General features: G+C 37.7%; 2 protein-coding genes across 2 annotated transcripts; both read left to right on the top strand.

The window, feature by feature from the left end:
- The first annotated feature begins 4,852 nt into the window (after window positions 1-4,852).
- LOC145223696 (uncharacterized) lies at window positions 4,853-6,596 on the top strand. The gene is made up of 3 exons (XM_080090091.1): window positions 4,853-5,429; window positions 5,552-6,483; window positions 6,546-6,596. The coding sequence occupies exons 1-3, from the start codon at window positions 4,853-4,855 to the stop codon at window positions 6,594-6,596; spliced, it is 1,560 nt and encodes a 519-aa protein (XP_079946217.1).
- Window positions 6,471-16,249, top strand: LOC145224710 (uncharacterized). The gene is made up of 4 exons (XM_080091270.1): window positions 6,471-7,182; window positions 9,760-9,921; window positions 13,354-13,515; window positions 15,207-16,249. The coding sequence occupies exons 1-4, from the start codon at window positions 6,607-6,609 to the stop codon at window positions 15,414-15,416; spliced, it is 1,110 nt and encodes a 369-aa protein (XP_079947396.1). The 5' UTR covers window positions 6,471-6,606; the 3' UTR covers window positions 15,417-16,249.
- The last annotated feature ends 1,730 nt before the right edge of the window (window positions 16,250-17,979 follow it).

Here is a 17,979-nt window from a genome sequence, read left to right as displayed (position 1 = left end):
TTGACGAGTGTTTGTGTCCCAGTTTTTAAACTTTGCCTTCTTTGTGTTTGTGTATTACGAAAAACAAAACAATAGAATTTGCCCTTTCAAAAAATGTGACAGCATAATCATTTGTTTGTTTTCAAACTGACAAGCTATTATGCTGTAATACAAAATAAGTAAATATATGTTTTTACTCAAAATCCATCAAATAAATTTTTAGCCTTCGTTTTTTTATTCTTCCGTTGAGGGAATGTGGGTAATTTAAGTTTCACATAAGTTTACATTTTTAAATAAATCGGCATAAAATCTGCTACGATTGCGTGGCCTAATTGTTCAGTAGCTTGATTCTTAAACGGCCCCAATTTGTCATTCAAAGTAAATTGCAACTTCCGACAACGAGCGAATCCAAAGGTCGATTGCAACATCAGCAATTTTCGCATGATAAGGGGATGGATTAAATATTGGTTGTCGATAACACTGTTTCACCATACTTTGCCGAGTTGCTTTACGGGACAAAGCATTTTGGGCTGGTTGCCATCGAATAAATCCGCCTTCTTGTCTTGCTTGTCTTTTGTCTTGTACTATTCTCCACAGTCCGAAAACTTGCGATTCGATATGCACTTGAACTGGCTCAAAACAATCATCCCTATTTTAATGTCAAATGTGTTCTTTCTTTAAAATTTAAGAGTAGCAAATCTGTAAGCCCCTTCCTGTGCGAAGTAAGTTTGATCACGTACGAATAACAAATCAATACCAAGTGTACAGTAAAGTTGTTTGTCATCTACCCATCTCTAAAATCTTTTCCAGCAAGTGCTGTAATGTTCATTGTTCATTAAGTTGTTGAAAACAACCTTTTGAAGTCATACATACAAGCTGGGAGTGGAACCAGAACTGAATCCCAACAAACATTGTCCAGCGTGTTTTACTATATTCTACCATGCATAACGGTGTAAACACTTGCGACTTTAGGTGGACAAGCGCATAAACAGGCTAAGAACGTCCCTCAATTTTCATGTACAAAGTATGTATTTTCGTTTGATATATTTTTTGTAAGATTATGAGATATTTTCTTTCCAGGATTGTTTTTAATTTCACTTTTGACGTTAAGAACCACAAAAAATGTATGGTACGAAGTATACTGCTGTATGGGCTGTATCTTTACAAATGTTTCACTTAGTCATTTGTACTTCAAAAGTTGATTTTTAAGCCATAATTAATGTTTTTCAAATATACTGTTTGAATGTATTGTTTAAACCATACGACTGGAAAAGTTTGTGACAAAAAAAATATAGGACAAAATCGTAACAAATCGTTAATTATAACCCTTATATTATGATAAACTAATATTGTCGGCATCATTTTTATTTTATTTTATTCGGAAACCCGTAGTTTAATTATTTGTTTTGATTTTAACATTTAGGTGTGTTAAAAATGAACAATGTATGCAAGAATGAATTAAATTATTGGCCTGCATTAATTGTTTGTATTTTTATTTTTTTATGTTCGTTTTTGATGTGGATAATTTATTGTGCTTGTCAAATATGCCTAAACCTTATTGTTATGGAATACGCGCAACTATTTTGTTAAACTTTCAAACCCAAGTTTTGTAAATGACAGTATGTTCAGTTGGGCTCTGAAAATTTCGTCGTTAAACAACATGGTAATAAAAACGTCCCGCGTTGCTAAAGTAGCTTTCTGCTGTCACGTGATTGTTTGGCGACTGTTGGACGCGTTATTTGCGAAACTGGCGAGGCAACATCGCTAACAAAGTACCAGGAACCCTTCTTGCGCAAGTAGGTTTGACCACCTACGCATAACAACTTGATACAAAGTCCACAGTTGAGTTGCTTGTTGTACGACATCGTCCTTGCCCAACGAGATTTCCAACAACTTTGGTGCTGCAATGCTCATTATGTTGTCTGATAGAACAATCTAATGACCTTACTTATATAAGCGACTCGATGGCCAATGTTTGGCTCTCACTGACCCGGTCGCGCAGCTATTCCGTTTGCTATTTTATTGTTTATGCAATTGTTTAAAATGTCGAGCGTGACAGATAAAACATTGAAATAAAAAAATATTACTCATATAAGCCGGATCGTTAGCACGAATATGGTGAATTCTAGAAAACTGTACTGAAGAATACGGGAGTAAACAGCGATAAAGCGTGTCAAAATATTCCAAGACATAAACCAAACCCGACCCCCACCCTCCTAAAAAACAGCATATAGAAAGCCCGAAATAATCAATGAGTACAAATTGTTACTCAAATTTTCGTCTGCATCAGGTAATTTGGAAATCCGTGCAAAATTCGTTTTAATGCATAAAAAAGATTAAATTTTATTTTCAAACGGATATTTTGTTCAATTGGCAAATAATCCCAAAGCTCTTAACATTTCCATTCAAATTGGGACAACCTCCACAAAAATAAAAAGGAAAGCAAGCGTATTGGGGCAATATTTGTGTCTGGCAGTTTTAAGCGACATAACTTGTATGCAAATACTTGTTGCTTGATAAGCGCTCGGTTGGTGAGCAAGATTTCAAATTTGCTTGGTGGGTTTGAATGACATCGGACCCTACTTATATATTTGCCTCTGTTATATTCTGATGGGAAGACGTTAGTTTGTTGTGTCAAAATGTTATTTTCAATTGGTTAAACAAATATTTAAAAGAAATAGAAAACATATATCTAGTTTTAGTAATCACTCGAAAGACATTAGGTTGTGATTGCATGGGCTGTTTAGCAAACTCGCTTGGCATAAAATTTAGTGCTTAATTTTGTAAAAATGTTTACAAATGTGCAAACTATATCCGGTCTATTTTCGCTTTAAGTTTGGTTTGTTGTTGTTGTTTATTTATTACATACAATTGTTTTGACAAAAAGAAGTAGTTTTGTGTCAGCTTTTTCACTTTCTGGTAGCGTTGCTTGTTTTTGTCACACAAGCTTACTTCAAGCCTGTAGTTAACCTAGTTTTTTTGTCATGAAATAACTGTAACTGTTTTTGGCTTTAACATTTTGGTGGGCCAGAAGTCGATACGATGTCGTGTCACAACTTAAAATATAAATATGAATTCATACTGTTTTCGTAGCACGGTTGATTGACGCAAAGGTTTCGTTCAAAAGGATTATGTTTCTGCTCGTTAACATATTCTACAGGTTCAGTCTGTTTTCATGATTAAAAGCACCATTTTCGTTTTTTCGACATTTTTAATGTGGAAAATCTTTTTTTGCTTATACGCAATGTCCTATACAGAAGCGATGCGAAACAAACGAACATAATTTGTTCTGGGAGTTTTATTATTTTTGTTTTGGAATGTTTAAGTTTTCATTTAGTTCTGGTCTGAACGAATTAAGTTCATGACAGTATTCATATACTAGTAAATGAAGCTAACAAGTATCTCGTTTCGTGGTATAGGAACCATTCCTGCGAAAACTCAAATTAGTCGCGTCCAAACCACGACTTGGTGGCGTGTGTTACTTGCAGTAAAAACTACGTTTAGTCGTTTCATTTATAACGCTGTCACTCATATGTTGTCTACACAGTATTTGCGCCCCGATATAAATCGCAGTGACAAAGTACACAAAAAGCAGAGAATTTTGCGGATTTTATGCGATACTGTTGTGTACATCAGCACAAAATTTGTTTCTTAACGTAATACCTCGGTGTTACTTTACACATTTTAATTTATTGTTATTGTATGTTTTCCGGGCATTGTCTGATTTTGCCATGTTGTTGTGCCTTGTTTCTTTTCGTTTTTGATGTGACCTTATTGCGTTGCTGCACAAAATCAAAGTGAACATTTTAAATGTTTAGATTTTCGCACCAGTTATGGACTCCAAATGACATAAAAACTGAGAGGAACTAGACATTTAAATGCGTGAATTGACTTAAATGCGTGCATTGAATATCATGTCAAAATCTTTTATTTTGTGAAGTGAAGTCGGGCTTTGATTTTCTGTCACAAGCCTTTTCAGCGTGATAATAAGAACGTGATGGAAATGGTTCTGTGTCAGTCAACTTTAAATAATAAACCAAATAGCATGCGTTGTTGGTGCCAAAGTACCGTTCCCTCGTACGACAGTAATTTGTTCGAAGAACATGCTGTATGGGGGAAAACACTTACGGCGGTATCGTGAACCAAGTCCGTTCAGGAACTATATGAGGGTAACCTAAAAAACAATTTGTGTTCAAAAAACTAAACTTTTCGATGTGTCCCAGTGGTTTATAGCTTTGTACATTTGCGTCCTTGTGCGACGAGCAGTCTCGATGGCTTACTGCGCTCGTGTAAATACCCGGTTGCTTTGTATGTATCCAATGCATTACATCAAAGGCCACCATTTTGTATAACGATGTAAAGCCGGGAATAAAGAACTGTTATGTGGCGATAAATCGACGTTGTTTAACGAGGATTTGCTTCGTCGTTGTTGAAGTACCTCAACGTGTGACGGTTGCTTCGTTTACGAAACATGCGCGGCGACGAAAGGACAAACCACAGAAATAATGGGAAATTGAGCGTTCAGATATTATAAGAAATATTTCCCGGCAATACGGACGTCATTTGGCGTTTCATACAGCCTCCAGCAAACCGCACTATTTAATTAGTTTGTTTCGAATTTTTGAAAGAGTATTTTATCATCAATGTCTCCAACTCTACACTTGTTATACCTTACGCCGTTGGTGGTGTTGGAAATTGGTTTGCTATTAAACAACGCCACTGAGGTTTCGATATAGCACACTGTCCTATAATTTAACACTACTCATATCTTGTAGTAATTTAATTTAATTTTCTAACATAACGAAACTTGTTTACAAAATGCAGGGTTTTTGATCAAGTTTGTTGATTTGTGCTCGGACGCATGTCAGAAAATATGGAAAACCAAACTAGAAATGCAAGTTTTAATCCAACTGTTGCTCAAAACTTAAGTGTTCGACCCAACTTGACACAAGAATCGGGTGACCATGAACTTCAGACAAGACTGCCACAAGGACAACAATCTGGTGAAGTTGTTCCTTTACCCGAACAATCAAAAGATGTTGTGCCCCGAACACATCAAGCTCAAATTTGTCCAATCGATGAGGAGAACAGAGTTATAAATATTGTAGGTAAGAGTGACAGAATGTGTGTTGTTATTAAATCTCTCAGTGTTTTGCAGGATAAAGCAGAGGCGCCACATTTTGGTGACACATATCACCACCACTACCATTTCAACTTGGTGCAACAACAGCAAACGGTCCAGCATATACACGAACAACAGCACACTTCAGCACAGCCACCTGCACCAGTTGCTTTGGAGGACGAAACCTTGCCAAAGGCATTTCATGAAAACCCGTCCACATCACATCAACCTAGTACAGCGACAAGTCGATCTGCAGCAGCCCATGCTTTACCAAATGAAAATCAGCAAAGATATCTGAAAAAGAAACAAGTCACTGAAAATGAAAAATGTGAAGACAGGTTTTGTTTGGTATTAGTTTAAATACAAACTAGTAAATGCACCCCTCAATAAAATACCATAATTTATACTGGCGTGATGCGATAAGTTTTTTACAGAACGTATCTTGTTTAGGTCAACAACTGAAATCTCTACTAAAGAGAGAAGTCAAAGCAATCGCCAGTGAAGAATCGACTCTAGCTGAGTTTTTAGAACAAGCTGTAGAACCCGTCCACGTTGCCATGGTCAACAAACCACAAAAAAATGGCGACGAGTTTCTAGCAGAAGGACATTACCACCGTAAAAAGGAACTTTACAAAACACCAGAAAGTGACATTGCCGGTGAAGAAATGTTTCCTCGTGCAAAACAAACTGCACAACAAGAGGCGGAGAAGACGTTCAAAGCGCATAAAACAGAAGCAAAACAAAACTACATCGAAAAACACGGCAATGTAGTTGGTGTGGTTGGACAAGCTGGAATAGGAAAAACCACATCAGCCAAAAAGTGGGCCCTCCAAGCGTTAGATGGACGATTGTGCGGAAGAGTATCGTTTATCTTTTACATTGTAATCAGGCTCATTGACTTCACTGCAAAATTGACCTTTCTTCAATTTCTCATTTCCACCATATTATCGGAATGGATCTGCACACCTGACGAAGCAATCATGATAATTACTGCCATTTGCAGTGATCCTCATGTTTTGATTATTTTCGATGGTTTGGATGAAGCAGCATTTAAATCATTTTCCAGTTCGGTTTCGAAACCGCTATTACATGAAAAAAATTCTGCAGAAAGTTATTTGAAGCATTTAGCGGGAGGAAACTTGCTTCCACTTGCTCGAAAGATTTTTACGTCACGACCATCTCAACTATACAAGCTCTATCCGTCATACCGACCCAAATTTATAGTCCAGATACTTGGGTTAACTCCAACATCACAAGACGAACTCGTATTTCAGATATGTGGCGAAAAATATAATGAGATACATCAAAAACTGACCCAAAACCCTAACGTATTCGCGTACTGTTATGTTCCTGTCAATTTTATCTTGACACTCAACTACCTGGTGAATTACGATGGAGAAATTCAGTTTGTTTCGCTCACACGAGTTTTTGCTTTTACTTGTAGCCAATATGTAATAACACCACATCTGAAGGGCGAAGATTGCGAATTGGATAAACTGGCCATAATGGCTTGGGATGCATTTCTCAAAGGCCAGTTGGTGTTTAAAGCCAAGGACTTTAAGAAAGCTGCAATCAAACCTGTCACAGCCGACGCCTTCCTGAACACATCAGTAACGAAGCAAGTGAATCTCAAGCTGACGATATTAGACGGACACAAAGTAAGACACTTTTCTCACCTCACCTGGCAGGAATTTTTCGCCTCTTTCTACATGATGATGATCATGCCCGTGAAGAAATTTCGTAAGCAACTGAAACAACTAACCGAAGACAAATGGGAAGTTGTTTCCAAGTTTGTCTTCGGAATCTGCGATTCGTCGGTTTTCAATAGTCTTCAAAACCTTGTCGCTGCAAGTTCTAGTGAAGATTGGTCACTCAAGAAAGGCTTGCTAGCCGAATTCTTGACTAAAATGAGCACAACAAACATTAAGCAAGTGTGTAGCTGGGCTCATGAGTCAAATGATCCAGATATTGCATCGTCTGTTGCTTCCCTACTTCCTGATGTACTTGACCTCAATGATTCATCCTTCTTTCCCGATGACGTCGAAAACATTTTCTTTGTGCTTCAAAACAGAGCCAACCCGGTATTACTGTGATTTAAATTCCCCTTACCAATATAATGTTTTTATGAGTACAACAAGATTTTGTTCATTGTATTTCAAGGCTTTCGTTCCCTAAAAGATCAGGCACGACGCTTGTGCACTTATAGCGACGACTGCGAGGCGGAACTGGCTAAGGTTCGCAAAGCCTTGAAATACAACGGCTACCCCAACTGGATTCTCCGTGATGGACGGGCAACGTGTCCCAAACAGGTGACCCATCCAAAAACAGAGGGTTTTGTGACACTTCCGTACATACCGAAATTGACGGATATTCTACGGCGTATGTTGCGTGACTTCGGCGTAGCGGTTGGCGTTCAACCTGCCAATACTCTCCGCAAGCTACTGAGTCACCCGAAAGATCCAATCGACACCCTTGAACAACGTGGTGTTGTATATTCTATTCCCTGCGCCGAGTGTCCGTTAATATATATCGGGGAGACTGGAAGGTCACTCAACACCCGCCGAAAAGAACATCAGCGGGATGTTGCCAACAGCGACGCAAAGAAGTCGGCCCTGTCCAATCACGCGGTATCACAAGGCCACCGTATTGATTTCAATGCGGCTTCTGTTGTGGCCCGGGAGCCTGACTACAGGAAAAGACTATTTCTTGAGTCATGGAATATTCACCAACGGGTCAACACAATGAACATCAAAACAGACGTGATGCTTCCAGCGTGCTACAGGCACCTGCTTAAAGATTAGAGGGTCAATCATTTGTTATCGCGCGGTGTTTTCGTTGCGTTGTTACGTGCTTGCGTTCTATTCTTTTTTTCCTTTTTTCCTTTGTTTATCGTGCACTGTACTAGTCGCATTCAGTGTTATTTACCCTGATGAAGACGACCTGTATAGGACGTCGAAACGTCGGAATAAAATCACATTTGCCAGAAGAGCTCTTTAAACTTGATACTATGCCTGGCAGCAATAGCTTATATATTGGAAAGTTTTTCCTGACAGTTTGCGGTAAAATTAGTTATATCCAGTATGCCAACACCTGCCACCGTCAGTAAATAAAAGTGTTGGCATTTTACAAAGCGAAACTACGTACTACTTTGACATGTGGTTAAAATGATTCTCATGCTTTATTTTAAGAAGTAGGTCAAGTTATTTTGTGTGTAATGCATGCTTTTCGGGTCGGGTTCGGGCTTAGGTTTCTTTGAAAAAGGGGGCATAAATCAGGCCTGACTTTACACTCTGTGTCATGTTTTTTTTGTTTAAATTCATCTAGCTAAGTTGTCAGTTGCTGGACATGACCTATTGCAAAACAGACTTAAAACGCCTTGTCCAAGACCAATCGTCTATCGTGTTTGTTGCCTTTCCTGATGCTTCAGTGCAGTGTGGTCCAACTTTATTTTGTTGCGGGCCATTTAAAATCTTTAACTGACTACGCGGGCCAAGGTTTAATTTTTTGCAGGAAAAACTTTTTTTTTGAATCAAACTCTAGGGTAACTATACACCTTTTTTTACCTATAGATAAGTTTATTTTTATACTTTATAGTTATTTACTTAGTAGAAGCTGTCAAAAACATTCAGTTTCCACTCTAGCGAAGAAATGCCCCTGAACGGTTTGGAGAAGCAGAACCCTTTCTTACATAACAATGCCTTGTCAGGCTTCACAATAGGAGATTTTACAATATTTAGTGTGCGTTAATCCTCACATATTAAAAACATTGAATTATTGAAGACAAAACTTATAGTTGTCATTAAAATGTTGGGACTTTCGCGGGCCAACAAAATTATCTCGCGGGCCACAATTGGCCCGCGGGCCTGCAGTTGGACCACGCTGCTTCAGTGTATAGGCCTGCCAATCCAACTTTCGGGTCTCAATTCTTAAAAATGATTCGGTTCAGGCCGGGTTTCGAGCTTGTACTTTCGGACTCGGGCTCCAATTTCAGGCCCGTTTTCAACTGTGTTATGGACAGCTTATGTTGACATCAATACACAAAACAAATGGTCATTAGTAACAAAACAATTCTGCTTCCAAGTTTTACGATATTTTTCAATTCAACGACTTAAAATGTCGCCCTATATTGCATAAAACAGGGGTCAGCAACCGACGCGTGCCAATTTACTTGTTATTTCCTTGTGGTAATGGCTTCGCGTGCCAACGTTTTTTCTAAATAATAGTGGTTCGTCCCAGATAATAAAAACACAACAGAATGTTTTGTACATTTAAGGCTGAATTTTACAACAATGGCATAATAAAAGTTATAAACAAGCAGTGTAACAGGTTAAAATGTTACTCCAATATAAACAGGCAAATCGGTTGGCGTGCCATGAAAAACCACCTTGCGTGCCAACCTTGGCACTAATGCCAGGGGTTGCCGACCCCTGGCATGAAAGATGCGGATGACGATTTTGAATTGTGATAATGCGTTTCACTTAAATAATGCGTGTTGCCTAAGAGAATGTTAGCTATGACTGGTTATCCACGTTACAAATTATTTAAAAGTGAAAAAACCCACTGTTTGAATGTCGGAACAAGCCACTGTGATATTTATGATGTTTTTGTTTTCTGCTTTGTTATTTGTTAACATGTGCTTGTTTTTAATACAACATTAGCTGAAGAAACTCTTCCTCTCCGGAAACAAAATCAGTGATCTGGGAGCATCTTCGTTGTCCCGTTGCCTTAACAAAATCGAAAGGCTGGTGCTGCAAGGATGCGACATCGGAAGTGAAGGAGTCAGACAACTCTGCGACACTGTACTGCAACTGAAAACGCCTGTAAGTAACTTATCCTATAAAATTACAAGAAAATGTTAATTACAATTTTGAGTTATTGCGTGGGTCATACTATTTTTATTACATACAGGATACGCATTTAGTGTTTTAGTTACGCATTTACAGGATAAGCATTTAGTGTTTTAGTTTTTAGTTTTTCCCCTGGGGTGCCATTTGCATGTGTAGGAGCGCAGCTAACCACTTTTACAATGTTTGATTACTTCGGTTTTGTTCGTTAAGACAACGTTCAGTGGCATTTTACTCTGATTTATTGAATAAAATTACCAATATTAGTTATTTATTCTATGCCTGGATACAGCGTTTGCTGGGATCGGTAGTGAATTAGCCACTGGGGGGTCGCATAGTTTTTGGTCCAGTTCAGATATCCATAAGCCAAGTAAGGTTAGGTAACACTGCTGTAGCCCAGCAATCTGATGTTTCAAAACCTTTGCCTTTCGAGGTGTACTACAATAACGCAAAACAACTGTTTATTGCTGTGAAATCAATAGATTTTATCAAATAGCCTCAAATTAAGGCAACATTTCGACCACAGTTAACAGTTGCACACTGCTGTGTCAGATACTCGCCATATTAACATTTTCTGTATACTGTTTGGCACACATAAAACATTTACATTTGCAATACTTATTTTCTGAGCATTTTATGCAAAGTAATCTGCGATTCTGTACTGCAACTCACATAAACGTAACGAAAGTTTGGTTTTAGAAAGTAAACCAAGGCGGTTAATACTCTGTTCACAGTTTGGATTGTTGTGTGGTTCAATAATTAATTATTTGTGCTAATTGCATGATTTTTTCAACTTTTTCACTCCTACCAGGGGTCGCCAACCCGCGGCCCCTGAGACGCATCTAGCTCTTTGATTCCTCTTATACGTCACAGTTTTTGTAATTACAAAATATTTACAACATTGTATTGCGACAATTATGCAGATCACAAACGTCGAAAATGAAAACTACAATAAAATACCGTATGACCGTACAGAGTTCCAATAGTTATAGCTACTAGTTTGTTTAATTTGGTGCCGAATATAACGGGAAATTTTTGACCAAGAAGTCAAAGTGATCTAAACATTTTGAATGTTTCTTCCAACTATTCCTAAGGATTTAGCAGTTCACAATAAACAAATTTATACATTTTGTATAGCTACTAAACTCGACGCAACTGCTGCCAACAAATTAATTTAAAAAAAAACCTTCAATGCGATTCGGTTCGGCAGCCATGTAATTTTACGCTTTAGCAAATCGAATGTGTGACGTCACATAATGCGCATCACTGTGTGTGGCGTCACATTCGTGCGCCGTGAGATTGACACGCAGTGCGACTGTGTTTGTTTGCCGTGTGTGTGAAGACGTGTTTGTTAATATTTGTGTAACAATACGTGTTAAACAAAAATAATCAAGCAAAGCAAAAAGGTTATGTGCGGTGCCATTTCATTTCAAAAGGTCTTTGTGGCTCCCAGTGTTTTTATTTACTGTGTCAAATGCGTCGGAGAATAAAACTCGTGCAATTTAAGTATCTAATGTTAAAATTAATTTATGTCATTATAGTTTAGTTTCGTTTGCATATTTCCATTGAAATGATAGAAAAGAACTATGTATGACGTAATTAAACGTGTGCGAATATTTTTTTTTTCATTTTAATGTCACCTACCTACTTATTTTCTTTCACGTCTGGGCTTGACACATATCACTAGAAAGTTAGTTTATTTACCCCACATTGTCCGATCGCATCAACTTAAAGGTAACAAGCGATCAACCTACAAATTACCACAAGGCTGCAAACGCATTTCGAGCAACTGGAGTGACTTTCTTGGCCCAATACTTTTTTCAAAGTCAGGCTCAGCGTGCAGTGACTGTTCAAATCCCAGGTATGATGGGAGAGTATTATCCAAAAAACTTTACTGGTGATGTCTTTTGTGTACTTACTTTATGTTCAGTTTTCAACATATTTGTTACATGTTTTGTCAACATAAAATATTTGTATGCAACACACACTACCTCAAATAAGTTTAACACCAACAGTAAAATACACAAAATAGAACCGGTAGAACATCTTCACTATACGGGGTGGTTTTATTTATGATGACAGGCGGTTCGGAAATAAAAATTATTGCAGAAAAAAATATCCAAAACAGCATTAAATAAAAGAATTACTTGAAATTTAAATTTCCGCCCCTTTGTTAAACTGGATCATGTAAACAATGCACGCGGGTTGCATTTGTTATGCGTTAAGGTATGGTCCTTCCTTATCTACTCATGAATTTAAGCGGTTATTTCCGGCATGTTATGACCTGAATATTTTTTTCGCGCATGGTGTCCTTCGAGATTATCAACACAGAAAAAAGATTCACCACAATTTGAGTGATTTATATGATATGTTTTCCATAAAGTAAGCTATTTAATAAATGTTGCTCTTCCAGCAAATTTTTATTTAAGAATAAATTTCGATGTCCCATGCGAGTTTATTGATGAAACAACATATGCGACATAACTTTGTACATAATATTACAAAACTCTTGTGCGAAGTTTGGGTAAAATAGCTATTTAAAACATTGCCCAGAAAATAAGCACATTCCTTGTCAGAAATATTAGAAAAACGTAATTTTGCAACCGAAATGTAACGACCCAACTGTCCACCATTATGATGTTATATCATCATTACTAATGCCTGCCTTACAATTCGGGTAAGCTTTCAAGCGCTACACAAATGCAAAAGCATGAACCAGTCCGAATATGAAAAATCAACATCTGTATTTACAGCAGACCTGGGCATTTTACGGCCTGGCGGCCACATCCGGTCCTTTAGCTGTACCTGTTTCACCGCGTGAAGTCACGTAAATTAAAAAAAATTCAATATAAAATGACCTATTTATAACGTGCATGAAATACGTGTTGCATTCATTTTGAAAAGACTGCCATTGTTTTCTTGTTTTGAAATATATTTACGTTATGACCCACATGTGTAGGCAAAAATTAACATGAGATGCTGGCCATAGTCTGTATAAAACACAACTCGTTCAATCCTTTGTTACGCGATAGCGTAGCGGTTCTTAAACTGAGGTCCGCGGTCCTTTAGGGGTCCGTGAGGCAATTCAGGGGAGAATCGACTGTCTCCATTGCTAAACAATAGCCTTTATTGAATGACAACTATCAAAAATGCAATTGTTCGCCCACAATCTTAATGCTTTTTGTCTTGTCTGTGATGTCACAAGCTGTCTTTGGATCATTATTATGCGCAATTTGGCCCTTAAAACAAGTCAGTTTTTGGGTGACTCCTTTTAAAAGTAATTGCCCTTCACTGGTTTATAGAAATATTTAGTAACCTAACCTGCATTAACCTAACAGTCAACACATTGTTGATTTCTCACGTTTGGTTTGTTACGAATTGACATGTTAAATTTTGCTTTAATAACAGCTAAAGAAACTGGACATTTCCCGAAACAAGATCGGTGATCTGGGTGCATCTTTATTGGCCTGTTGTCTTCACAATATCTACGAGCTTAAGCTTCAAAAATGCAACATAGGAAGCGAAGGAGTGAGACAACTCTGCGATTTTATACTGCAACTGGAAAAACCTGTAAGAAACTTGATTCATGCACGTGAACAATTATAAGGAAAATTTCGTTTGTTATTGTTTTTGATTACGTGGGTCAGAATACATATACATATAGCAGTGGTTCTCAAACTTTTTTGACCGCGACCCAAATCTGAGTTTTATAAACATCTCACGACCCAAGTCTCAAACATCAAAAATGTATTAACGAGACGGACTGCAATTTCGAGGCCACGTCGTCGCCGCATAGGAGTCTGCCCATGTCAAATGGCTGCAGACTTAACGAGATTGATTCGATCGCCAACACTGCATAACACAACACATATTGTGGCTTTGTAGCACTATGATCATTGATAGAAGTGAATCCCAAATCTAAAAATGTTTCCTTGTACGAATACTTACTCATCCTTAAACGCTAACTGGTACATGTCCACGTTCAGTTTCGCATGATTAACGTGTCCTACTATTTCCCGTGCTACGACGTGTCACGTTACAATCACCATGTGCGTAACAGTAAAGTTGGAAGCCTGTTGTCGTCTGTATGTGGTAATAGTTGGTTCTGTTAACTGTACAACGTGGTCGAGTGAGGTGACTTTACTACTATATTAAGCAAATTCGTTGGTGTTTACTTTAATGCAGTAATAGTTTGTTTACGCAGCATTGAACCGCCATAGCGCGACCCATTTTTTGACCCTGTGCGACCCATGTTTGGGTCGCGACCCATACTTTGAGAACCACTGACATATAGGATACGCATCAAACGTTAAATTTGAACTAAAGAATAATTCTTTCCACTGATAACGGCATCATAAGCATATACTGCAATGTTTATATTTAAAAGGACGTCCAATCGTTATCGGCGGTAAATTTTGTCTCTTTCTTCAATTTGTTTGTCGAAACTGCAAAAAACACACTTCACGCCAAAAAGATCGCGTTTTTCTTTCCCGATGACGGGTAAACCTAACATTACAAATCAAGCATGCACCTAACTACTTGTTTCATTCGTTTTACGTTTAAAGCGCGTTGTACGTTAAGGCATAGGCTTGGATGCGAATGATTATGTGTTAAAACGCCATGGTCAAAACATACGAATACGAAGTTTTTACTACACATCGTCCGATTGGGTCAACAAACATCAAGCGATTTAAAAATGGCAAAACTGCATTAGCAACTTCGCAGTTGACTCCAGATCGTTGAGTTTTCTTTGCGACCGCCAATATGCAAGTGTCGACATCTTTGTTTCAGTCTCCATTAAATTCCAAGCGGGATGCAAAAAAGTCGTTCATTACGTATTACTTATATTCAGCTCTAAGAAATTTAACCTGGTTGTAATACGGGTACAAATCTCGGCACGATCCTTCCTTATCTAGGGGACGTGTTTGATCAACTCAAAATGACGATGTCTTGTGTTCTCTTTCTGGTATATAGTGTTTAAAAGAACGAATCCATTTTTCTTAAAAGATAATATTTACAACACATGGAACAAAAACAAATCGTACATCAGCAGTACAATAATTTGTCCTTAATAATCTAAAAATAACCGCAACATTTGCTTACTGTGTATCCGCGTGTAGGGACTTACTCTTTTTTTTGTGAAAAATCAATCCATATGTGCAGAATAAATGATATTATCAAATGATAGTAACTTGGTATATAGGATATAAAATATATGAAATGGAAGTATATTGGAAAACCATATTTCTGGTTTTATTTAGATGGGACTTCTTGATCTGTGTTTGAACGACCTGACAGATGAAAGTGCTGAGTCATTGGCTCGATGTATTCACAACATCAGCGTTTTGGATGTTTGGGGAAACAACTTCACAAAAGCAGGGAAAAGTCTCATCAGATCAAAATCGCGAGGGACAGTTAGAATCGAAATACGACATAAAAACCTCTTTGACAATCTCAAACAAAAATCTTGAACGTTGCGTTGATTACAACTCTGATTTTTGTGCGAACAGATATTAGCGTCGTACATGCAGGATACGACGCTAAACGAAAAACAGTATTACTTGATCAATATGTCCCACAAGATTCACTCGCGATACCGGTAATGCAGTGTTACACTGTTTTGTTGGCATAAAAGTTCTTATAAAAGCTTTAAATCATATTTGTTACAAAACAGTTTTTACTTTAGTGTTTAAGTACATCCGTCCTTATTGTTTTATTGTGACACACTCGCTCTTGTAAGCTTTACGCATTACACATAACTTTTTCAGCACCACAGCCCTGCTCTTCTACCACTGGTAACATTATTGGTCAGTATGTTGGCTTTGCCTTCGTCTTATTTTCCGTTTATTATTTGATGCATTCGTCACAATGCGGATTTTTTTCGAGTTCCTGCTTGGTCTGACAAATCTTGACGATTTTGTGGTGACGTATTCATTTATTGTGACGTGCATTTGTTAAATGAACCTTCAAACGCAAATCTTAGTCAATTTAATTTTGTGAAAATTTTGCTGTGCTTGCATTTGTGTGATATTTTCACTGGTTGAAACCTGAAATCCTGTAAATCCATTTTATATCAAAGTTCCACTAAATACATTGCTGTGCATTAAATTGCTATAGTTAAATTTTTAAACTTGAGATTAGCGATGAATGATTCTATGCCGTTCACTTTTTGTACCTTTTGACAATTTCGTGATGGTGTTGGGCTTTTTAAGATTACAGATTCAAAGCCTTGTATCTTAGACTCGAATATATAGCGTTGTAATGTTACGCATATTTCCCGTTTTCTGTGCATGTTTTACTTTTTATTGTTAGCGTTTAGTATCGTGAACATTATATCAGATGGTACGTTAACATTTAGGTGGTGGATTCAGATTTATGTTCGGCTTCGTGTAATCTGATATAAATTGTTTAGTTTGACACAAAATCGTATATAATTTTGTGATTGAAACATTTAACTTTGCGTTTGCTGGTGAGAAGGAAAGGGTTTCCTTAAAACATGACCGTTTAAACATAGACTGTACATCGCGAACCCATGTTGTTTAAACACAAACGGGCCACTCTAAACCACTAATCGACTGGACATGCGATTGAATTCTAATGATAATGGAATTACAAAATCCTAAAAGTCCTAACCGTCAAAATTGTAAAATGTTTCTTTCGTTGTAACTTATAAAAACATTGCGTATAGAACCCGACACGAAGATCTTTGACTTTCATCGCTATATTTGCCCTGAACCGCTTTATGTATTTGTGCTGCTCTCATCTTGCTCTCGACCGCCACCACCCCATTTAAATGGAGTCTATTTTTTTCGTTTTGTTCTCCACGTGGTGACCGTATGTTTGGCAACCTTTATCGGACTTTGTCATTCAAGGTGGTTGATTTTGGGCAGGAACTTGGCCTAATGGCCTGGCGCGCCTGACCCATATACAGACATAAAAACCTGATCGGGATTCGTCCCCGGGAGATTCCTGGGTTCGAACCCCGTGAAAAAAAACAAAAAAAAATAAAAATTCAAGGTGGTTGAAAACAACAGTTTGGAAAAACAATCGGCTCTAATAAATCCAATGTGTTTTCGGGGGCTTAAAGCAAGAATCTATTCGTTTCTATAACTCACTTTACAGTAAATTACTTTTGTGAAAATCTTTGTCTCATTTGACCGCACCCACAGTTGCAAACTCAAATGATCTTACCCATAAGTAGAAGTGGTCTAAAGTGTGTTTTTTTGAAAATTAAAGTCGGTTACTGGTTATTAAAACAACTCACCTATTGGGACGGTATTCCAGTGCTTTTGTGATTGATGGGTTCTGGGTTGCTTTTGTAATAACATCGACGGTGCAGCGTTTGTTACAAAATGATCTGTCTTTCAGTCTAGGTCGAAAAAAACATAGAGACACAATATCAACTTTCATCACTTGTAAACGACATCCCTGCATTATTAGTTTGTCAGTGATAATGGATGGTAATATGTTGTGAGTAAGAGCAAGACAATGCGAACTGTTACAAGATTTGCATTTCGTTCGAGATGCAAGAAGCTGCATTACGGTGACGCGCTTAATAAAAGCATGTACACTGTGCTAAGCAAATTGATTGATTGAGACGTAGTGAAAATAGTTACGTTGGGGACTTTCCCACCAAGAAAATGTAGCGAACGAGTGAGTTTTTCTTTCTAAACTGTTGATATCCAAGAAGCGGGAACAGTTTTCGTTACGACATAATACTTGTTATTATCATGGTTTGTGACTATGTAATAACATGCAAGCACAATAACCCACACATTGTCAACGTGTGACATTATTTCCCCGTCAACTTCTCACAAGAGGAAAGCTGCATCTTCACGTATTCCATTGTCTAGTACACCTTTCAAAATTACACGAACCTTGTGTAGCAATGAAGCATCAGTTAACAGGGAAGTGCTGTTTGTATGATAGACAGTATGGAAGTGGTTGTTAGAGGTGAAACTGTAACGTTTGGTCAAAATATTTCTAGTGGTAAAATTGTCATTGTGTATTTGCTGGTACCTTTGGTCTGGGGTG

Source organism: Phallusia mammillata, chromosome 4, assembly GCF_965637545.1.
Source record: "Phallusia mammillata chromosome 4, kaPhaMamm4.hap1.1, whole genome shotgun sequence".
In the NCBI taxonomy this organism is placed as follows: domain Eukaryota; kingdom Metazoa; phylum Chordata; class Ascidiacea; order Phlebobranchia; family Ascidiidae; genus Phallusia; species Phallusia mammillata.
Note: the sequence above shows the minus strand (reverse complement) of the source record. Positions and strands in the feature narration are given on the sequence as shown.